This window comes from Solea solea, chromosome 15, assembly GCF_958295425.1.
Source record: "Solea solea chromosome 15, fSolSol10.1, whole genome shotgun sequence".
NCBI lineage: Eukaryota > Metazoa > Chordata > Actinopteri > Pleuronectiformes > Soleidae > Solea > Solea solea.
The window spans coordinates 18802152-18826543 of NC_081148.1; the positions used below are offsets into that span (position 1 = coordinate 18802152).

Consider the following 24392-nt stretch of genomic DNA (forward strand, 5'->3'; position numbering starts at 1 on the left):
CACCCATGGTGCAACCTACTGTATCTTTTGATTTGGTCTAATATTTTAAAGAAAGGCTACTTATTAAGTACTGTACTATAAAATACCAAATACATGAGTATAAGAACACAATATTAAAATTCGAAAAATGACTTAATTGCAAAGTGGAAATATAGGGTATTTATCCAGTGGGCATTACATTCACAAAACCTTAAATCAATCAAAGTTGTTAACAAATTGCACATTTGTTTTACTATGGGCTGTGTCTGGGGCAGTAAAAATGAGAGGAAAAGCCTAAATTCAGCATTTGCTATTACAAAAAAATAATAAAACAACAGAATGTCATCAAATGGAAACATACAACTGCTGCTGTTTGCTGTGAATGATTTTGCCCAAAATTGAACCTATTTCATGGAACGAGAGGACGTGTGGGTGGGTAGTGGAGCGGAAGGACAGCGCTCCACGATAGGAGGAATGTCTTGGTGTGGCATTAGTGTCCATGTCGATGCACGTTTGGTGTTGTAAGTATACGTTGTAAACATCTGTGAGGAACGGGCCTGCTTTTTCTCATGTTCAGTAAATATACAACAGTGTCCATGATAGGAATAGTATTGTCTTACAGCCAAAACTCCAGACGGGTTATATTTAGCATTCCAACTCCGGAGTGAGCCTGATGACTGTAAAATGAGTCAGACCTACTGTAATCAACTTAACATTATCTGGTGTGTGCTCAAACCACAATCATATATTTATATATATAGATATACTGTATATGTTGAGTGTGGATGCACTTTTACTTCAAATGTACACCAAAATTCCTTTCAGAGACAGTTAATGACATTTAAATGTCAGACAGAGGCATTGATGTCCGGGTTTGGTGGAATAACTGTTTTGACTGTGAACCGACTGTGATTCATCTTTTATTTAAAAGGAATGGGGAAAGATATTTTATTGGTGCCTTGCAAATGTCAACTGCAAACGAATACTGTCAAAAGTAGCCTCATTTGTGGTGAGAAATCCGTAAACCAAACCCTTTACAGGACAAATGGAATGCCAGCCTTACAAAAGCAGCGGTTCATATTCAAATGGTATTTATTATACTTAGCATTAGCTGCTCACCATTGCGGGAATAAACAACTTGAGATTCCTTCTCCGAGCCAACGTTGACTTTAAATTTCAACCAGACTTTTGTTGAAACTTTAAAACTTCTCCACGTGTTGCAGGATTTAAAGCAGTTGCATATTCATTTCCTTCTTCCTGGTTACTAAAATAATTATTTTGTGATAAAGTTTGCAGTTAGCTCATTCACCAATTAAACTGACCTTTTCCACAAACGATATAGCAACGTTTAACTTTTAGTTTAACCTGAAACAACTGATCTGTGTTGAGAGGAAAAAGCAATCGTGTCATAAGTTAACAATCAGTCGTCAGTAGAGTTGTTATTTTTCTCCTTGCACTTCTTCTAATGCACGGCTTTTCTCAGAATGAAACACAAATAACATCGGGGTTGAAGAATGCTGTGGAATTTTCTGGATGCCACATTTGGCTTCTTTCTATTTCTTCACTCCCGAGAGGAGCAGTTTGGTTTTTGTGTGGTCAGCATGCAGACGTTAACTGATTCATTCCTCTATTCACCCTCGAGCACCTGCCAGCCTCCTTTAGTTGAAAGTTTAGTTCTTTTATTTCTATCTAAGTGGAATGCCTGTATTGAGTCTATGCCGTGGTCTTAAACGGTGCACTGTGAGTTTGTGGGTGTTAGTCCACCTTAATTGCTTGGGGTCAAGTTTTATATTTTGCAAATCTGTCAGACTTATTGTAAATCTTTGTCCTCCCACAGATTCTGAGAGCCTTATTGTGTATTTGTGCATTCCTGTCATGACTGTGTGAGAGGAGGGATGCTATACCCCCACCCCCCCATTACCAGTAAACACCACCGTCTTCTCTTTAATTAGACATTCATAGAAGGAAGATCTACACTGCACTGACACTTTTACTGGCACAGATGGAGCTTTATTTTTTTTTCCCCCCTCTGAGGTGTGTGTGTGTGCTTACTGTTTATGTGTTTACCTGAATGTGCATACATATGCAATTGAGTGGATCGAGTAAAAAAAAAAAACAAAAAAAAAAATGGGGCAGGTGCCCACAAAGTCAAAAGTTTCTGTTTCTGCAACTTCTTCTTTTTTTGTGTGACTTCTTTGTTCATTGAAGTAAATGGGATTCTTTGGTCGGCTGTTTATGTTGGGAAGGATCCACCCCGCAGCAATACTGGCCAAGTGGCTTTAACATTACTGAAGAGATAAGGCAGAGTTAGTGTGGGCTTTGTTTGTTTGAAAACATACTGCTTATGTAATACAAATCAGGAAGTGGACACATTTCTGTTTGACTGTTCCTGGTCAGGGATTGTTCGAGAATCCTGTGTTAGATTACACAAACTGAAAACAGGCTGCGCAAACACCGATCTCTCGCATTTTCTTTCTGGAAAATGTCTAAATAAAGCATCACCCAGTCCGACTAAAAAGGTGCAACTCTGCCTGACATGATGGCATGTAAAAACTGATAACTCAGTACAGTTTTGTTGTTGTTTTGTGTCTTTCAGCCACTGATTCAGCATTAATCAAGAGAGCGTCATTAAGAAGGTGATGCATGCAGACTCACACATATCTAACTGATAATTACACACTGGTTCAATAGAGGAGTTTTCTCCAGGGACAGAGAATAATGCTCGACGACCACTGACCGTTTTTGTGGCTAACTTTTGAACAATGCACCGTGGACAGAATCGTAAAAACACAAGAGCTCGGCATCCTACGCCAGAATACTGAACACTGATTTGCAATTCCACCACTGCGAATCAATATGCATTTGGAAAAGTTTCATAAAGGCTACAATTACACTGTCAACAGTGGCTAAACCCTTAATACATCTACAGTTTGTTTTTTTTTGTTTGTTTTTTTCTGAACGTCAACCTTTGCCAAAAAAAATATTTGTTAAGAATTCCTTTAAACTCAGTAATGGATGGCAGATGCTTCTTATCGTGAATGTTTCCCCGTCTCAGCACAGTCCAGTTTATGTCTCCACTTTACAGAATGCATGGTTCTAATAGAACAAATAGAATCAAATGTGTGCCAGTAACTCCAGAACAGAACAGGTAGGGCTGTGAGCAAAGCTGTTAGTCTTTTCATTCTTGTCTATTAGGATAGAATCTCTGTTCCTTTGCCAACGCTGTCCTTTAAAATATAGTGTTGACTTCCTTTTTATGGCTGTGGTCTGCCTTTACAACAAATCATGAGTATTTGTGTGTGTGGTTGTATGTTGTTATGTTTTTTTTTTTTAAACCCAGTGCCTTGCTGCAGCTTCTGTATGTGTGTGTGTGTGTGTGTGTGTGTGTGTGTGGCCACACACTTGAGCTACACGTTAAGACCCACATTTAGGGTTATTTATTCCAGCATTTTGCCTCCTGGGACTGAGGTGTTGATTCCTATCTTCCCCAGTGGATTCTCCTTTGTTACATGTACACTTTACACACACACACACACACACACACACACACACATTGTGACTCGTACAGCCCGGTCTCCCCACCGCCTCTCCCCTCGGGCAGGGGTTATGCAGTGTCATGCAGGTTAGGTCTCTCTCTGGGGGTGCGCTCGGAGGCAAACTTGAGAGAAAAGAAGTGGAGTGAGTGAATTAAAAGGGAAAAAGAGAGAGATACTTGGAGTAGATTTGTATTGTGAATAGAATGAAAGACGGGGTCTCAAGAATGAGAGTTCAGGTTGGGTTCTGGGGGGGGGTCATGATGTGTGGGGAGGGGGAGGAGATGAGAGGAGGGGTAGGGGTGGAGTCGGGGGCTCTGCTATTTGTAGATCCCTGTGATGGATGACTGGTGTGTGAATGTGTGTGTATGCAAGAGAGAGAGAGAGAGAGAGAGTGGGAGAGCGAGAACGAGACTGGCTTTTTTTTCATTCTGCTCTTTCCTTATTCCCTCTCTCTTCAGGCAAGCAGAGCAGAGAGGAACAGAGTGAGTGGAGGAGAGAGACACACACATGCGCGCGTGCAGACCAGAGTACAGCAACTCCACAAAGACAAGAAAGGAGAAGAGTTTGCGAGGAGGAGGAGATTAAGAGAAAGAAAACAGCTTCTTCTTCTTCTTTTTTTTTTAAACAACAACAACAAATTGTGGTGGATATCAAACCTACATCAAAAGAAATCTAGAACAGCAAAGAAAGGATTTGTTTTGCTTCACAGCTAAGAGAAAATATCTCATTTATTACAGTTTTTTTTGTTTTGTTTTTTTAAAAACTATTTATATTCACCACATATTTCTATAAATAACTGCAGAGGACTTGTAAGGTGTAGCAGGAGTTTTTGCAGAGAGAGAGAGAAGTAGGAGTTTGTTGAAGAGGAGCAGGCTGCAGTGGTGGTGAAACATGCCTGCGAGAGGCAGCTGTTTTGGGGCAGACATGTGTACGCTGGCCGGACAGCAACCCTGGATGTGGGCAGTGATGCTCTGTGCCTTGCTCATAGGCAGTGCCAGTGCCTGTCCTGCCCTGTGCTCCTGCAGCGGCACCACAGTGGACTGCCACGGACTGGGTCTCAAAACCATGCCAAGGAATATCCCCCGCAACACTGAAAGACTGTGAGTACCATCTGCACTCTCCAAACCTTGTGTGTGTGTGTGTGTGTGTGAGACTGTGACTGACACACAAACTAACTGTATCCCTGTGTTCTGTTGCCACTGTTTCTCTGTTATCTTGTAGAAGTGCACATGACTTTGCCTTGACTGAAAGAGAACAATAGCCCTCTGCCTGCAAATCTTTGTGTGTGTGTGCGTGTCTGTTTGTGTGTGTGTGTGCGCACGCACGCGTGTACGTGTTTGTCAGTCAGTCACTCACTCACTCCCTGGCATTCCAGTCAGGTATAAATAGGCATGAGGATCTAAAAAGTGCAGGAGCAGATGTGTGCCTTTCACATGTGTCCATATTTTACCTGATTGCTATATATGTGTATATATATAGATATATATGTATGTATAATTCTAAAATCACATATTACACATAGTTCAGGGTTTTAAAAGTGAGTAAAGATTGATTTCAAGTTTAAATCTGACAAGTCAGCATTGACTTAAATGCTGTTGTTTGTCAGTATCTTACATCAGGAGTTGTGTCTGTGGAGCACTGAGCCTCTCTGTATCTCTTTCCTTCCCCTCTTTTCACTTTCTTTCCCTCTTTTCTTCTTCCCCCCTTGGCCCCATGCCCCTGAACACTTGCTCCGCAAATTGTTAAATCATGTAGAAAATTAAGCAAACCTGCTACTTAAGTGACTCTTGCTCGAGGATCACGTCACTGTCTCATAAATGAGAGGGAGGATGGGAGAGGGAGCGAGAGGTGAGGCAGACACACGCGCGCAGAGTGGAGTTCCTCTGTCCCTTTTTCTGATATTCCTCTGAAATATTCATCCGTAAATCAGAAGTGAGGAGTGCTAGATTGTTCTATCTCAGCCTTTAGAATATCACTCGTGAATAAAACATGTGGTGGGAACAGAGGAGCGAAAGCCTGTGTCAGAGGCAGCGTTGGCATAGTTTGAGTTGGCTGCATATTTTATGTTTTTCACATTTAATTTCTAAGAACACCTCTTTTTTTTCCCTATCTTTGGCTGCATGTTTCCATGTTGCCTACTGTATGTGCACGTGCTGGTCCGACATTGACGCAGAGAGGAAACACGGTCATTTTGTGGTTTCCTTTTTACATGAATGGTCATTCACACTGGGAATCGGCCCTGCCCCTTCACTCAGGGGCATTTGTGCATTCATAGGTCATGTGTGGCAGCCAATCTTAGAATCTCTGGATCTCTAGCAGGATGCTGCAGTCGTAACATTATGATGAGGATGACTATTGTGTGTGTGTAGTGTGTTAGGTGTGTGTGGAGAGGTGCAACATAACAATAGAGACTCTCTCCTCTTTTGCGAGCCATTATATATACGGTGATTCATCAAGGTGATTGTGCAAGTCAACACAGCCCACACAGACCCACATGATGGTCCCACTGGTGCACTGCTAGATTTATGTGTATGTATTTGGGAGATATGTGTTCATGTGAATGAAATTGTGCAGCTGCTACTGGGGCCCAAACGTGAGTAATGACTAAGTCAACTTTATATAGACTTTTCCCAGACATTTGTGCTTTTTCTTTGCAGCAAACACATTTAAATGACGTGGACCTTGAAGTGTATCTTGTTTCAAAATGTACTTGTTTCGCTCTAATGGGAGGAGAAGGAGTAGCTTTAAGTGTTTGGAAGAAAAGCAGACGCTGAGAGCCAACAGGAGCAGAAAAGGCTTTACACTTTGTCAGTTTGTCACTTAGAATTTTTATGGAATCTGGTGTGAATGCGTATGTTAGTTTTTGGGAGAGAGTGTGTGTGATTGTGGGGCGTGGTGTGGGTACAGGGAGCAGAATCCCATTTGCACTTGTCACTTTGGGTTTGCATCAGGTCTGACCCCTGTGCTCCCTGCGACTGGAGCCTGTAATGAGACTGCAAGCTCCACGTGTTAAAATCACACCCTATCTCAAACAGGCCACCGGCCGCTCCCTCCCCCTCTGCTCCCTCTGTGTTCATCCTCTCTTTCTCCCTCTCTCTCTCAGGCCCTCTTCTCCCCTGTGTCCTGGCCTTTTCTTTATTCATTTAATATCATATTAACATCAGTCACATCGATATCAGACGACACAGAGAGAGAATGATGAAATGTATAAAGCTGTTTAAAGTGACTTTCTACTGACAGTAAAGGTTGTTATCTATCTATCTATCTATCTATCTATCTATCTATCTATCTATCTATCTATCTATCTATCCATAGACACTGTGTGTGTCTGTGTATTCATGCATGCCTGTATGAATTTGTGATGAACCTGTGTATATTCATACACATGTGTGTCCATATGTAAGTATTGTTAGATGGAAAAACACGAGGGGGTAATGGTGTTTCAGGACGAGGGGTGTTTCCTTTGCTTCGATAATGGTGTATGTGTTCAGGGGACTGGAAGCAGGAGGTGCGTGCGTGTGCGTGCGTGTGCGCGTGTGCGTGCGTGTGCGTGCATGCGTGTGCGAGTGCGTGTGCGCGTGCCAGGGAAAGCCTGCAGTCTTTTTGGCACTGGCACATCGCTGGAACAACTGATAACTCACCAGCCACCTGATCCATAATTTGCCCTGACAAGCCTGAACACAGCCTGCCCACTACCTGCCAACACTGGCTATGTGACTACTTGACAAAGAGGTGGAGTGAGGTGTGGAGGTGGGGTTGGTTGAGACCTCCACTAAAGCGGTAATGCACTAATGAAGGGATTAAGGAGGAATGAAGACACTTGTAACTAAACCTCAATGCCACTGAATGAATAAATACGACTATGTTATTTATTGTAACAGGGTAAATGGGTCTAGCCTGGAGGCGGACTGAAAGTCATTCAGCTTCAGACTAATATATCCATCCTCATAGCCAGTAATCCCATGAGGAGTGATAATGCCTGGAATGAAAATCATTCAGAGAATGTTTATGCTCAGAGTAGCATTGTGAAATTACAGGCCTGGGACTGAGTCACTTCAGTTTACCGCCAGTTTAACACAGCTGTGTCCTCTTCGCTTGTACTGAGCAAAGAGTTTGAGACGTCATCTCTTTGACCTTCTGTATTTTGAAATTTGAATTTTGGACACTTATGTTTATGCTCAACAGACTTAACACCACTATTTCTAATGTGACGATAGACTGCGCACACCAGAAGCACATTTATGGAACACTTTGATTGTACTCAGGAGAACTAAGAAATGACCCCTTCTTACCTCAGGACCTTATCTGGTCAAGGCACTGAATATGTCAGGACCAGTAAACCTCATGGAGACCAAAAACTGGGCCTACTAAGGTAGAACCTCATTTGTGAGGTTCTGGTTAAGTTTGGGACGGTTTGATTTGTGGTTAGGTTAAAATTAGGCATTAACTGCTTATGGTTAAGGTTAGAACTAAGGCTGTGTTTAGCTTGGGCAAATCTGTGTGTGTGTGTGTTCAAGGGATTAATCATGTTGTGGGGACCTAAATGTGTTTGCACAGTCACACTATTGGACAAAAAGCAAGTCCCCATAATATAAGTATTACATTTTAAGGTGAAGACATGTTGTTTGGTTAGGATAAGGCCGTAGTAGTTATGGTTAAGGTTAGATTAAGAGACTTTCCACGTGAAAACAAGTCTACGTGAATCTGCTAAAGTTCGATCCAACCTGAAATGCTGTTTTTTTGGAAACCGGCCCCCAAGTGGGAAAATCTCAAAGCTCCACCCTTGTGTTTCCATGTAGACAATTAATCCAAACTACTGTACTGGCTATCGCTATCTTCCTCATCTTCCTGTCTTGTGTTTGGAGATTTATTTGGTTTATTTCCTTTATAATAACTTGTACTTTCTTTTCCCCTGGCTTTCTTCATACATTTTAATGTATAGTTAAAGCTTTATTTGAAAGAAGTTTTGAACAGAGCGCACATGCCTTATATTGTACACATGCTCAATGTCATTCTTCTCTAGTTTTGGTGTATTTTCTGTAGCAGCGCCTCATATGGGCCTGGCATATGTACTACAGCGTTTAGAGTTGTTTTTTTTTTTCAAAACAACAAAGAAACAGATAGTTTACATGTCGTTCCGTTGCCGTGTCTGTGTGAACACCTGCACTTCTTCTACTTGTGCCTGTCTGACATGCTGGTATATGATGTGTGCATGTGCACATTTGAGTGTACATGCATGATTGGTTTGCACGCCTGTCTGAAAGTGGTTGTATCTCAGTAGACCATGATAATCCAATTTGGAGAATCCACATAGATCACCTTTCATCTCTCAGAAGTGCTGCTTTTAACCCTCCTGGTCACTGAGAAGCTGGCAACGGGAGCATAAACGTGTGTGTGTGTGTGTAAAATTGAAAAACACTCTGCTGACGTTGTAGATATTTCTTCATAATCCATATTTACGCTACTTAAGATGCGTTTGATGTGATCTAAGCCTGAGGGGTGATTATGGACAGGTTTTCCAGACGCAAGGACAGCTTGAGATCTGTATCAGTCAAGGTATTTATCAATGTAACAGAGTGTATTCTACCTCAAAATGAGATGGTCATTTTTATTCTCAACCAAAACATACTGCAGAATTATTCCTCATACAAATATAGAAGATTATACTAAATGTATATATGACTGCACATAATATCACAAACCATTACATTCATTTTGTCACTGATTTTTTCAAGCTCTAAAATGCCTTTGCTTTTTCCATTGGGAGTTATCTAATGTCACATATTATAATCACTATCAAGACTATGAGGAGTGACAATATCAGTGTGCTCAGTGTATTTTTAGGCATTAGCTGTCAGATTAGAGCAGCGTCTCCAAAACTTTTTAAATGGGGACCCACTTTTTAAACTATCACGACCCACTTCTCAGTAGAAATCGTGACTAGAGGAAATTTTTGCACAATATAATGTTTTCTGGATATTTTTACCCCCTAATATTGTTTTGAGTAGGTGAATCACCCATTTCCAACAGTTATTTGTGCCGTGAATGAATTCCGACTTCATTTTCTGCATGTTATTTAAAATAAATCTCAAGTTCGGGGCTGGAAAAAATTCACCAAATTTATTTGGCGACTAAAAAACATCTCGATCCAGTCTCTGGATATGACTGGATTAGAGCACAAATAACCGGCTGTCAGCGCACGTCTCATAGACAAAACCTCTTCTTATTCATCTGTGTGGAGTCATTTAAACATTATAGATGTGGCAGAGCAGATGTTTTATCCATATGATACACTGTACAGTCAAAGTACGCGTTCATGCAGCCTAAATGCCTTTACGCAGCACTCAAAGCCACAACAGAGCCCCAGCATCTGTCACTGAACAAACTGCAGATACAGTACAAACCATGAAAGACCCCTCTGTCTTTGTTTCTGCTGCAGCCGTGTGTGTGTGTTCTTTTTTCCAGCCTGTGGCAGAAACACACGCTGGAACAGATGTTTAATTGATTGACTTCGGCCTGAGAGAGTGTCATAAGTTATCTATGTTTGATCACAAAGTGTCTGTGTGCTACTTTCCTCCCTCGTCTTTTCCCTGACTCCTTTTATTCCTCCCATCTCCAGACTTTCTTGTTATCTGTGTAGTTTTTTTGCTGACAACAGCATGTGGTACTTGGAGGGGGGGGGAGAAAAAAAAACACTGTGTGCCCTTGTCAAGGTTGTTGTTTGTGGTGTGAAGGACGTGTAAAAACAGCAAGAGTCAGACGCATGGGTTTGAATTTAGCTGTTTGGAGAGCCTACATGGGTCAAGGAGAGGTGTATGTGTGCGTGTGTGTGTCTAAGATCTGCCTCGTGTTTACCTTTCCTATCAGTAGTCCTGCTTCTGAAGCCTGACTGGGCCGAATGAAAGCTGTAAATAGCCCTTGAGGAGCCGAGGAGCCAGGAAAACGCTCAAGCGTAGTCTTTACGCTGTGAACACATGCACACTTAGACGCTTGCGGATGCGTGCGCACATACACACACACACACACACACACACACCAAAAAAAAAAAAAGTACAGTTGAGGGCCTTGACTGCTCGTCTGAAAGCCACATTTCAATAGAGAGGGAAAGTTTTGTTCAAGCAGAGCAGAAATCTGACCTCTTAGTCTGGATAGAAGTGTTCCAGTTGGGTTTTAAGAGTGTTATTTTGGTCATGGTGGTCTGCTTTCTCTCTCTCTCTCTTTCTTTCTCTCTCGCTACTTCCCTCACTCTCTTCCTATTTCTCCATCTTGGAGTTTGAGGTATAGTTGTGAGCCTGGATGGCACTGCCTTGTCGTGTAGTTTGTTCAGACCAAGCCATATATAGGTCACTTTCGCCTGATAGTCTACCAGCCGCTGATGCCTCATCTCTGCGCTGACATCTGCCAGACAGCCCATCAGCTCTCCACAGCTCCCTGACTCCTCGTAACACTCCGCCACACTCCTCCAGTCCGTCACTTTTAGGCAGCTAACAACACTGTCAGTGAAGCTCGGTCTCCCTCTCTCTGTCTCTCAGTGACTCTATTTCGCTCCTTCGTGTTTCACGGCTGTCACGTCCATATGTTCGCGAGTCGGGGAGAGGAGAAACGCTTCACTCTGCTCCAACCTGTCTGTGTCGCTCATTAAAAGAGTCCTTGCTGGTCTGGTTTATTAGGATTATCGGTGTGTGTTTGTAGTCGACACGCCTACAGGACTTCAGGCATCTGTGGTCACATTGTTTCCACAGTGAGGAGTTTGATCAACGCTGTGCCACCGTTCCTCTATCAGCTGGCATCTGTCTTCCCTGCCAGGCCAAATCTGTTCAGGACAAATGGTCCTGCAGAGCTCGCAGTGGTGAGAGCTGCACTGAAGGAGAAGAAGAAAAATGAGAGAGACTTCCAATCAAAATGTTTACCTGTTGGCCTTATATGTAGAGTTCAGTTTGATTGAACTCATGTAGAGTTTGACCTTTAAGATGAAAGATATTCACGTCGCCATTACATTTCATTGACTGCATGCTGAAGGCAGCAGTGTGGGGAGGTAATAATGCCCCCGAGCGGTATGATAGGAAAAGAGGGTGATGAGGATAAATGTGTGGTTTAAAAAAAAAAAAAAGCATATTATTTTCAACTTGCAAAACTTCTTTCCAGAGCTCACAACCCGACTAGACATTTCTTTTGTTTGCTACAGTCTGTGTGTGTGTGTTTTATTGCTGGTGTTTTGTAGCTCTGTAACCACAGTGCAGAAACACATTTTCATGATCATGTGATCCAAAGAGTGTGACAACTTTAACAGCTCTCATATCTGTAGACGAAAGTGTGGCTGATCAAAAGAAATAGCAAGTTTTTTTGTGAGCTGTAGAGATGTGTGATCTTTTTATCATTTAACATTGATGTAGAACAGATCACAACTTCCCACAATCATTAACAAGGAGGGGAGGAAAACAAACAAACACACACACACACACAGAAATAAGTGAAAGTGACTCATCTGTAATTCATTTCAGTTCTGCAGTGTCACAGTACCAATTCAAAATGGTGGTGAAAACCTGCGCAGCCAGCAGTCAATTCTTGTTATTATTCTTGTTTGCTCTCACAAACACCCAGTCAAACATTTATTTTACCTGCTATTAATATTAATATGGTCGGTGTGTTAAAGGGTGAGCACTTGTGGATATTTCTATCAGCTTATATGTATCCGTGTGTTAGCTTATCCTCCCTCCAGTTGCGGGGGTTTCATTTTATGTGATGTTTCCCAATTCGAACCAGGTCCCCCTTTAGTCCCCAGCAGCTGGCAAAAATAAACGTAATGAGTTTTTCAGCATTGTAGCACAGCTTTGAGCCCCTTTTTGAATTATAGAGATGTAGAGCAGTGGAGCATAGCTGCTGCTTGTCCACCCGAGGGAAGGTGCTCCAGGAAGTACTCCGAGGCATCAATCAGCTCCGGACAGAGGATGAAAAAGGATTAGATAGTGATGTCATAAATCCACTTGCTCTCCAGGAAGTGTGTCGGCAATTGGGATCCTGACAGAGTTTCCAGAGGATGGAATAGATTTGACTGAGACAGCTGGAGGTGGAAATCCTTGGGACTGATACCTAATAATTTTCAGCCTCTGAAGTAAAACCCAAGTCCCGTAATGTGAAAACCCGCATGCAGTCAGTGCTGCAAAACATCTGTGTATGTAAAGAGTGAGCGCGCCTTTGCTGCCGTGCCAAAAAAACATTTCTAAGACCTTTTTGATTGTAAAACAAAGCAACTAGCGCTGACTGATATTGGAGCTAATAAACTGCAGATTCTCTTGGAGCCGTTCACGCTGTATATTACTTTGGCATACGTGACCTTATTTAGACATGGAGTCGACACAGAGTTGAGGCCCGAGAACTCCAGACCCCGGGCATTTTCTCCTGTCTGTCTGTGTCTAGTCATGTGTTCACTGAGATTCTTTTAAATCCATTCAGAACTTAGCGCCAATATTCACCGACCATGACCACCACACTCTCTCTCTCTCTGTGTGTGTGAGTGTGTGTTCAAAGCTGATGTGAATCCCAGCTATTTTCCAGAGAAGGGAGTAACCTAGTGAACTACCCCGGAGACAGATTTCTCCTTTGGGTCAGCAGACTTCATCAGACGGGTCACGCACCAGGAGCTGTTGCAATTTACATGGACCATGTGCTCTTACCGTGAAGCAAAGGTGTCCACTTCATGACGCATTCCGAGGGCCGTTGATTTCAAAATGTGCTATTTACAGCTCGGCGGAACGCTTTGCTGCGAAAGGTTGTGTCAGTGGACTTTAAAACAGTCATCACTCCTTGAGGCAGATGAGCTGCGGTGGAAATGTTATTACCCGGGGCAGTATTCAGGGTCCTGGTTATCACCTGGGCAATTTCAAGGGCTTGGATACATCGCATGCTTTCCTTTTGCAAAATGCCATTGGAAAAGGTCAGAGTATGAAATAAACTGTGTGGATTCCAACTAGTTTAAACATCATGAGGATGCGGGTGACATTTAAGGGTTGCCTAAATGTCACAGCATTGCCGAAACAGGTGCGTGGCCAATGTGGCGTTCGAAAGCAGGATATTGCAACACCCTCTGGGGGCATTTTCAGGAACGGTGAATTAGGTTCAGTTACTAGATCTCCGCTCACAAAACACGTTAAGATTTTGTTTGATTAGTCAGCTCTGAGTGCACTGTTAAACTATGGCATGTTGTCCCTTATTACAGGGTGAAGCGAGACTTAATTGCAGCCGGAGAAGTGTGCGGTTTCATTTGTTTACGTGTGAGTCATCTTTACCACACATCCTCGCGTTTAACTGTCTCTTTCTCCTCTCCTATCTTTCGTCTATATAATGTTCCCCGGATGTCATCGGGACTGACCACCCTGAAGATAAGACATTGGAAATCCAGAAGTGTGTGTGGGTGTGTGTCTGTGTAAGCACCTGTAATGAGCACCACATGTGTGTGTATCGGAGCCCAGGCTAATGAAGCCCAGTCCATTATTTATTTCCCGTGGTCCTGTCGCTTGGCCTGTCGGTGCACCTGTGTACACACACACACACACACACCATCTGTCTATAATGACCGTTCTCTTTAGGTCTACATAGTGCTACAGTCCCTGGAGTACTCATTAGACTAGAGAGGGAGAGAGACTGAGGGAAAGAGACCAGTGCTTTCGGCGTAGATTTGGAACCCGTTTTTTTGGTGGTGCTTTGGAGTGGAGTAGCACAGAGAATCTCCCCAAATTTTGCTCTCAGCACCTGGGTGGCTTGTGTGGTTTATGTGCTTTTCCTGCTTTTATTTCCCTCTGTCAAGAGAATACAAGCAGCTACTGAGGTTAAATATGAATCTTCCACAGTTTTCTTGACTTCCATTCTCAAGTTCAGCATGAAACCACTGGGATACACAAATACATATGCTGTTCATTAATTATGACGGCTAACTAAGACGCTCAACATATTTATTATTATTATTATTATTATTATTATTATTATAATTATTTTTATTTATTTAAATCCTCACCTTTTCAACTGTCATGTCTTTTAATTCTTTTGCCACGATGACCGGGCTCTCAGCGGGGAGGCCGCTCGCATTATGTCCACACCACTTAGCTTTCTGGCCTCGTGGCCCTACTCAAATCCCCTCCGCTGGCTCCCACTAATCCCCACCAGAAAGACATGACAGACAGAGGGAGGTGGGTGGGTGCATGGTTGGGGGTGGTGTTTGTAGTTGTGAAAGACAAATGTGCCACTCAAATGTGGCTTCCATTTTAATAAGACCTCTTAATGTCTCTCTGTGTTAATAGAATCAAGCTGGAACTTGGCAAAGTATGTTACGTTCAACATCACACTTAAAAGCAATTTGCTGATAATAAGTGCACCAGTAATTATGACATTCTCAACATATATTACATCAGTAGTGTAAACAGCTCCAGGCACTGTACAGTATGTGTGTGTGTGTGTGTTCTTTGTGACGACCAAAAAACTTGGTCCACACGTCCTGTCATCCCTTAAAAGGACTTTTGGAGGTTTAAGGCTTGGTTTTAGGGTTACGCATTTAGTTGTGATGGTTAAGGTAAGGGTAAGGGACTCGTGAAAGCATTTTGTCCTCACTATGAATGCTGTGCGAACATGTGTGTGTGTGTGTGTGTGTGAAACCTTATGTGGCTATGTGTGTTTTTGAATCAGGCGTCGGAACACAACGATGCCGCCATCTGCTCCTTTAGTCATAAAAACAAACAGGTCCAGTGGGAAAATAAAGATGAATTATTCTTTCTTTCTTTCTTTCTTTCTTTTATAATTTGTGTGTTTTTGTCTTTGCAGGGAGCTGAATGGGAATAACCTCACACGCGTCACCAAGAGTGACTTTGCTGGACTCAAGTACTTGCGAGTTCTGTAAGTATACAGTACTTGATGGAGATGTTTGTACGTGAACCTTTGCTGCACGTTAGTGTCAGTTTTTTTCTATCGATGTTTAACCAGAGCTGTATCCAGGTTGTACGCACTTACTCCCAGGACTGTGCATCGTCACACATCCTACAAATCCATTTGATTTTGACTATAATGTTTGAAGATGTATCACAATTTATTGGCTCTTCAAATTTCACATTATTGATTTCAATATTCAGTTCAATGTTCACTTTGATATAGATTTAAAAGAAGATGGAATGAGATCTTAAAGATTGTAAAAAAAAAAAAGAACAAGCAACAAAATAGAAGAAATAAATTACGTGGCTATTTGCAATCATCCTCAAAAACCAAAGTAGTGTTGCATCTTCCAGCAACTGGAAAATCACCATGCAATGTTATGAGGCATATAATAGCTTATGTGTTCCCTGTCACTCCATCGATGCAGAATCGTCTATATCCACACTGTGTAAACAATGTATTCCACACTAGCACAAACCCAGTGAAGTGGAGAGGCTTCTGTCAAAAGTGCCACTCAGCAGTACATTAAGCTGCTGAGTGACTATAACTAGTGCTGTAGCATGGACTCCTCTTAATGTATTCACTCTGTTGTAGTAGCACTTATTGTCCCTCAGACTCACAATCGCACACACGTACACACTCTCACTGTTGCCACACATCAACATGTAATGTGTACACAAGTCCCTAAATAGGCTCTCAACGCAGTTAACTCATCCAGACGAAGTCACTGCCATCCTCTGTGGTGAAATTAAAAAGCACTTGTGACTTCTGGTAATAAAGCGGTGGTACAAGTGTCTGCGCTGTGCACGCACTTGTGAGTCGGGCGATAGGTGTTAAAAACCCCCGCTGAAGAGGAAGTCGTGTAGACGTGAGCGCGCTTTAATGGTAACACGAGCTGCACATAATTCCTATTGCCCGGCTACTATTTTCAAGCATCCTCGTTAACTTGCTCACCCATCCCCCGGTTCTCCCCTTCTTTTTCACGCTCGTTCTCGCCACTCGTCTTCCGGCACCGTGGCTTCTTTTCCGCGTCACCTTCCACACCCACACCGAGGTTAAATGCCTTCATGTTGCCAGGAGTAAGATGGCAACAAATCCACGTGAGGGCAACTAAAGAAAGGACTTAATTCCCCGTTTTAGTGCATGCGCACACACTCGCACACATCCACTCCTCACGCTCTGATATGCCAGATAATCATGTACATGATGCATGATTAATAGGGTGTAGGAGCATGGCCGGCAACCAGTGCAACCAGAGAGAAAAAAATCTGTCTCTGTGGGGCAACAGCCTTAAGACAAGCAGTAGTTTGACCTCTGACCTGCTGACCCCTGGGCAACCCTCTGAAGGAGCCGAACAGGAACAGAGGTTTATCTTTACAGTCAGCTGCCATCTACGCTGTCAGGCTAAAATCAACACAGCTGATTTACCACCATCTCGGCTGATGTCTGTCTGGGTTAAATAAAAAAAAAAAGAAAAGGAGATGAAAGGATCGAGATCAGAGAAACTCGAGGCTCAGTGTTTCGCCACTAAATGTTTTCCCAATGCAAAAGAACTCGTCACAATATTTTTCACTTCCATCTAAATTCATGAGAAAGAGGTCCGAGGCGAATTTCACTTTTCTCTCAGTGTTCAGAGTGCGAACAGTGATTAGCATTTATATTCGATGGGGAGGAAGCCCAGACTGCTGAGTTGCAGCGCGGCGTGGCCTCGGAGGAGACGTGAGACTTTGCCTTCAACACAGAACAGTTGTACATGTAATGAAGGAAAGCTCTTGTTGCTTCTAAAGCCACTGGATGCCTTTCTTTCATTCCTGACCTTGTGTTATTGTAACACTTCCAAAACCATCCAAGCTTCTTTTTTGTGCGTTAGCTTTGGCAGTGTAGCTGGGGAAAGGAAGTCTCTCTCTCTCACTCTCTCACTCTCTCCTTGTGTGTGTGTGTGTGTGCACTTAACGTTTGTGTGTATCCATGTATTTGTTTGTCTCACAGTCTTGATGTTGCGCCTTCCACTTTGATAGTGTCCACTTATGTTACCCAACAAGCACACACACACACACACACACACACTGCTTTGACTGTGCCAGTTGGAAAAACAGTTACATCCCAACTCAGTTTCCCCTCTAATGCTTTCTGACCCCCTGCCCACCTTTCATCTTGTCTCCACCCATCCGCTTACACCCAGTGGACCACACTAGAACTTGAACCCACACTTTTCGAACCACCTTGGAAACTTTCCTGGCTGCTGCTCCCACTTTTTTTGCCAAGATTCCACACTGTGCCCTCAACCCACACCACTGCCCCCTGTGTGTGTGTGTGTGTGTGTGTGTGTGTGCATGTATATGTACGTGTGTTTCAGAGCGTGTGAGAGACAGAATTAGGTGTTGAATGTACAGCTTAATGACTGGCCACCCAAACCCCCACAGTCCTTTTTTTACTTTGCTAAAGCCCGAGCGACCGTCTACAGTCGCACAACTATAGTACATAACATTTAAATATAAACAAATGTCCATTACGCTCAAACCGCTGTCAAATGAGTTCACACAATGCTGATTAAAGCCCGTCAGCTCCACACACACATCTCTGTGTTTCTCAGTATAGCACTGCTTAGATCTCATGTCGCCATAAGTCGACACAGATGGGGGCGCTAGTAAAATGAGATGACCGCAAACAGGACGGAGTGTGATTGAAAGTGGCCACAAAAAAAAGTTTCAGAACTTGAACTGTACTTCTCAGCAGATTGACAGAAGAAATGCTTCTAGCCCACTGTGCTGCTGCTGTATACACAAACGCTCCCTTCAACCTCTTTCACACTAAAATTAACAGGTATGCTATGGATTTTTAAACTTCGACGAAGCTGCTAGAAAACAGCAATTAACACCATTCACAGTATTGTGGTGTTTTTTTTCACCCCTTTTTTTCACAGGAACAAAACAAGTTGAAGGAAGAAAAAAAAAAACCTCGATAGCTCTCAGTGATAATGTTACAGTGGTTACTATTTTGCACATTTCACTTCTGTCTCTTTTTTAAATTGAGAATTTAGATATCCATTTTAAATAAATGAGCTAAAATACTTCCCCAAGTATTAAAAAGTAACGTTCGTGACAAACATTGATGAATAGCCATGCCTGTGACCTGGATAATACCAGTTAAACACATTCCCACTGGTAAACAAAAATAATGTTTAAACGTGGAATAAAACAGGACTAACTGGAGGAATGGGCTATTCGACAAGTCTGATAGTATTGCTTGACCGAGCCCTTTTCAGACGAAAGACGCAGCATTCAAACAATGTTGAATTGTTTCTTTTGATGGCGACGAAACAGTGGCAGAATAATACTATTAATAACACCAAAAACCACCCAGAGTTACACTCTGCAGCTTAAAGTCAAAGCCACATTGTACCGTGTTTTTTCTAAGACTCTCGTTTCTGTCCTCTCTCTACAGGCAACTGATGGAGAATCAGATTACCGTGATTGAGCGTGGGGCTTTTGATGACATGAAGGAGCTGGAGAGACTGTGAGTACCACCCAGTGCGACCAGAAATAACACAATTGTATTTATTTTCTAAACTTGAACTCTGAATGAAAAGCCCGGGCTTTTTACGGCGTTAGTCGAGTGGCGTAATAAGGAGGCACTGACAGTAAATGGTGTCTCAAGTGTGAGGCACTTCCCTGTCATTCCATTGTGGTCGCAGAGGGTGCAGAGAGAGTACAGCTTTGCTTGGGAGTATTTTTATGAGCTTTGCCTGACAGGAATGCCCTCAGTGGGATGTGTGGTCTTGAGGAGCCTCCCCCGCCGCAGACCCTGGCTCATCTGGACAACACCAGGACTCCACAGCAGCTTGTAAACTGGCTGGGAAAACACACAGACAAACACAGTCAACCACACCTCAACCAACTCATTAGCAAATCAATATCGCTACCCACAGGGAAACCTGCGCAGCAGATGATTTTAATGGATACGCGCTGTCATGCACACATTGTGGTTAACTTATAAAAGACTTTCCCCTGATCTCAAACCCACATTAACAATTTACATTACCAAACTCGTGGCCATATACTACTTGCCTTCCCTCCTCCATATTCAACTGAGCCCAAACCTTGGGAAGACTTATTCTTGTGCCAGACCAATGTGGAGGCTCGTTTCTCTGATGTTAAAAAGCCACTAACCCACGAGCAGGTACATTTCAGTGTGAACGGAACAGCAGCAGACCATTAATACCCATTAAGCCCTAAATCTCTAGCTCAGCTGGCCAAGCACTCTTCTTAATGTATACTGTGAGTGGCACGGGTCCCAACATCTGTCTGAATGTGTCTGAAGGCATGGTAGTGGCCTGCCTTACAGATTTGTTGCCTCTCTTGTGCCACAGCCGCTAAATTCACTCCCATGTGCCTCCAATGGTCCATTCAGAGGGAAGAGAGTTGTGGTTTCCAACAGATTAGCAACAGTCTGTTCCTCATTGACTTAATTGTTGTATTTGCATAAAGCCTGCCAGTCTTGGACATTACTTATTTGACACGGAGTCAATTGCCAGCCACCATTCCTGTCAGCGCTTCCTTGGGCTTGAATAGGCCCATCCATTCCTTTTAATTTTATTTTAAAACATCTTGTTTTGATAGTTTGCCCTAGATAAAAATCTGCTCATGGTCAGATAGGCGAAGTATGTAATTCACTTGTTTAAAGGGGGGAATGTTTCTATTCCGTTTCTCTGGGAAAAGTTTGGATTCTACCGAGCGCTGCATTGCGATTAAACTGTGCAGATATAATTTGCAGCGCTGTCTCTTGCTTGCACTTTAATTCCCCCTGAACTTTTGCTTGGATGTTTAAGTGACATTCAGAGCACACTGAAACACAATAGCCTGTGGCAAAGCTGATTCTACGGCAGCGGGGAGAAATTATTCACAGCCTACACACTCAAGGGCACATATGCGTAGACACACTCACACAAACTCACTGGTTGATCATATGTTTTCCCTGCCGCAGGCGGCTGAACCGTAATCAACTGCAGCAGCTTCCTGAGTTGCTGTTTCAGAAGAACCCTGCCCTGTCTCGACTGTAAGTTCACTTCTTCTTTATTTCTGTTGAACACACACTCACTTTTTATACTCTGTCAGTCTGCACATCATCTCTCTTTGTCTTCCCTTAATTGCACAAGCCGGCAATGTTGCTCTGAATTTATGTGCACCACAACCATATACTACACAGCATGTTTTCAATAAGTTTGATGAATGTTGGCTTTGGTCTGGTTTTAATGTAACTAAAGAACAATTTAGCTTCTATTACACTTGCTGGCAGCTCACTGGACCTCATTTACATTCAGACTTATTAGGTGAGTGAGTGTGTGAAATATACCCTGTGATTTCCACTGCCCTGTCAGTCTCTGAGACGGAAATCTTGGATTTTATTTGCACATTGTTGGCTCTTTGTGCCAGGTCATCATCTGCAGTTTCTCTGCTCTACGCTGTCTGTGAGAGAGTCCACTGTTGACAGGGAGTTGGTGGTAACACTGGGATTTAAACTAAGGGACACGTTAGACTTTAAACTGTGTTCCAGGTGAAAGGATGTCTGTGTTACTTAATGAGGTCTTTTTATATCACTGGAGAAGCCCCAGAGCTCATTCTGCCAATGGACTCAAAGACCTCCAACCTATGAATGAAATGTATCATCTCAGTCTTTGATACTGTCACAAACCCACACATCCTTACACCCCATACAGTGAGACAATCCCATAGTAATGCTTAACTTTAATTCCCATCTGCAACAAGATTCACTTTTCCTTTTTTTTGTGTGCTTCAAAATAATCAGTGTCCCTGTTGCTGGCTGATCATTCCAGCTCCCATTATTTTAGTTCGGATTACCTGGAGCATCTGGGAATAATGAAACCGTGGGACATGGAAAAATCATTTCCCTCACTTCTATCCACATTGTGGTGCGACTAACCCGTGATCTCCGGCCTCAGCTCTCCATCTGTTTATCTTGCGTTTGATGTTTAACACCATCTTGAATCGATCTGTCACAACTGTCTCTGCACGTCACCGACCATTATGCCAAAATTGGCCCGTGGGCCTTCAGGGCAAAGCCTCGCCCTCTAGGGCAAGGCTGGCCAGGTTGTGGCTTGCTAACACTGAGCAGCGCCGAGTCGCCTGTCTCGTTGGAGCAGACGTAGAGCAGAGCGAGGCCTTCCAGACCAGTGGATGGCCTTGAACAAGCGTGATTAGTCCATCTGGAGCAGCGGGCTCTGCCAACAGCCAGAGGATTGTGCTAGCACAGCTCCCCTGTTTTATCCAATCTAACTTCATGCTCATTATTCTAAAGCTAGCACTGGCTCGCCTGCCATTTTCTGGAGAAGGAGACTTTGTTTAACGTTGCTTAATCGACTCACTATGTGTGTGTGTATAAACTCATTTGTTCTTTAACCTTGGCTTGATTAAAGGGAGCTGTAATGGAGCGTGACGCTTTTCAGGCGCGCAAGTGTCGTACGCTCTTCTTACGGAGAAAACAAATACGCCATCCAGGGAAATACCATCTTTCTGATTGTTATTCATATTAGGAAAACATGTCTTATGCAGCTTTTTACAAAAAGGGAAGGAACTATGGTGTTGGGATTAGGAACAGCAGTAGAAGACAAAGGTTTTTCCTTAATGTGTTTCTGAACTCCTCAGCTGTGCATCTGGGCCACACCATAAGTTCTGGTCCCAGCCTGATGCGGTTGGGTTACAGCCTTGTCTTGCTCTCACCAGCAGCTTTTAATGGACTTAAAAGGTTCTCGGCTCCCAGGGGGGACGTTCACTGCTATTTTATTTCTGCGTTTGTGTCTGAGGGAACGGCGGAGAGCGAGAGTAAAAGAGAGAGAGTGTGTGTGTGTCTTTGCACTTGCTCAAAGTGTTCACCAGGGCTTGTTAGTCTGCCTTTACGATCGTAACGAGAGAGGTTAATGTGAATGCCTGCTACCCTCAGGTGGAGCCCTAAACCCAGATGGTTCCTCTTCCCATGGCGGCAGATAATCATCCCTCTTTTCTTTTTCTCTACCCTCTCTGTGTCTCTACCCCACTCTTTCTTCTTTTTCTCATTCTGGTGCCATTTGTCATGGGCGTCCTGCTGAGAGGACAAACGGAAAGACCGATGTGGGGTATAAGGGAGGGTGGGACGGCAGATGAGATTGTCGCTCTCATTAAACTTTAGAGGAAAGCTTGCAGGGTTAATAAAAGGCTGTCAGTTAAGTGAGCAGTGCACCGTTGTTTTGTGGAGAGTTTTTTAAACACTTGACTCCCATGCAGTCATTAAGCTAACAGGGTAATAACTGACAAAACTACAAAGAGTAGATGGACCATAAAATGTTTTTGCTGGTATGTAAAATTTGAAAAATGCCATGATTTTCTCTACTCTCAGTGTAAAAAAAACCCAACTAATTCATGAAACTATGACATTTTACACAACACAGTTGCAAAGGTGCTGTTAAGTAACTATCCATAACAGTACACGTTACTCTGTATGTTATGGAAATACGTACATTGTAAGAAATAGTGAAGGGCGACTGCTTCCAAAAGTCTACAGATTGTGTTGTCTTACGTAAAAAAAATAATAAAGAATTCACGTATTGCTTTGCACTTTGCCGGGCGACCTCTTTATCTACACTGCTGCTCTGGCTCTTCCCATGCCCGAGAGATACCAGGGACACTGATGCATGAGGAGCAGAGGAGAGATAATTGGAATTGATTAGAGATGATTAGAGATTGTTAGAGTCAGTTAAAGCCGCCTGTGATGGATGGCACTGACGAGAAGGTATGGGAACAGCGGCGCAGAGGCGAGAGGCGCGGCACTGAACATCAGTGAACAATAACAGTGAAAATAGAGTTGCATTCATCACTGCTAACGACCTGTTGCCCTCAGCCCACCACCCCTGACTTCTCCTCATCCCATTTCCACTGCACTTCAGATCTGTAATCTACTCACCCATGTCTGTAATTAGTGTCTTTTCACAGTGGGGGAGCGAGAGGAAGGAAGGACAGCAGGATGGTGGAAAACAGAGGGATAGGTGAGCCGAGTTGGAGGAGTGTAGAGCAGTTAGGCCTGATCGTTGGCCCTAGGGAACAGCATCTGGTTTGAGCTCAGGATGGGGTATTGGAGGTGGAAGAGGAGGCTTTGTGGTATTTTGTGGTTTTTGATGACCGTGTTGCTCGTTGCTGTCACAAACAAATGCTTGCAACAGCACGGGATTGTTTGAAGGGGTGTTTCTTTCATTAGCGGCTAATGTGCAGTGTTACACGGTGGAGCGAGGGGGCGATTAGGAGAGGTTTTTCCCTTGTGTATCTCCCCGGGAGGTAAAGGAGGACAAGGGTAGAGGTAAAGGAGTGATCATACCTGCTTTACAGGGAGCCAAGGAAAACCTGGCAAAGCAGAGGAGAGGAGGAGTATCCCATCCTTTTTTTCTCCCCATAATTTATTTTTGTGTTATTGGCTGACGACTGCAATCCAGATACAAAGTTAATACGCACACACTGTCTGGGTGACATACATACACACACACACAAGAGAGGAAAATGTAAATAACACTAATTAGACACAAACACACTCAGAAAAACACTATAATTACATCTCTGTGTGCTAATGTGAGGATGGCAGGCGTACACAAGGGATTACATTCTTTATATGGCTTTGACTATAAAAGAGCGGCTTCAGCTATGTGTTGTGTGGAACTGCCTATTCGCCGCTTGTCTTGGCCAAATGCTGGTATACGTGTTGGTTTATTGCCTCATGCTTAGGGAGCGGAGGCTTCATGTACGAAAAGACAATAGTTTGAGGGAAGGTGAACTAGGATAAATAATATGCACTGTCATGAAACTCATCTCTCTGTTGCAGTCTTCACTTGTTGTGGACTTTGTTTCTGTTCAGCATACACTGTTCTCCCTCTTTTATTTGCTGCTGATTGATTGGCTTGTAAACTCAGACTGGTGTCCCGAG

At 43.2% G+C, this 24392-nt stretch overlaps 1 protein-coding gene across 4 annotated transcripts in view; it reads left to right on the top strand.

Moving 5' to 3' along the window:
* The first annotated feature begins 3946 nt into the window (after positions 1–3946).
* slit1a (slit homolog 1a (Drosophila)) overlaps positions 3947–24392 on the top strand; it is a 92352-nt gene continuing 71906 nt past the window's right edge. For 2 of the 4 annotated variants that reach the window (XM_058651424.1, XM_058651427.1), the window contains exons 1-4: positions 3948–4615; positions 15327–15398; positions 18876–18947; positions 20415–20486. In XM_058651424.1, the coding sequence (XP_058507407.1) occupies positions 4407–4615; positions 15327–15398; positions 18876–18947; positions 20415–20486 (425 nt within the window). In that variant the 5' untranslated portion in view covers positions 3948–4406. Of the gene's footprint in view, positions 4616–15326; positions 15399–18875; positions 18948–20414; positions 20487–24392 lie in introns of all 4 variants that reach the window. The other 2 variants (XM_058651425.1, XM_058651426.1) reach the window with 2 other exon arrangements.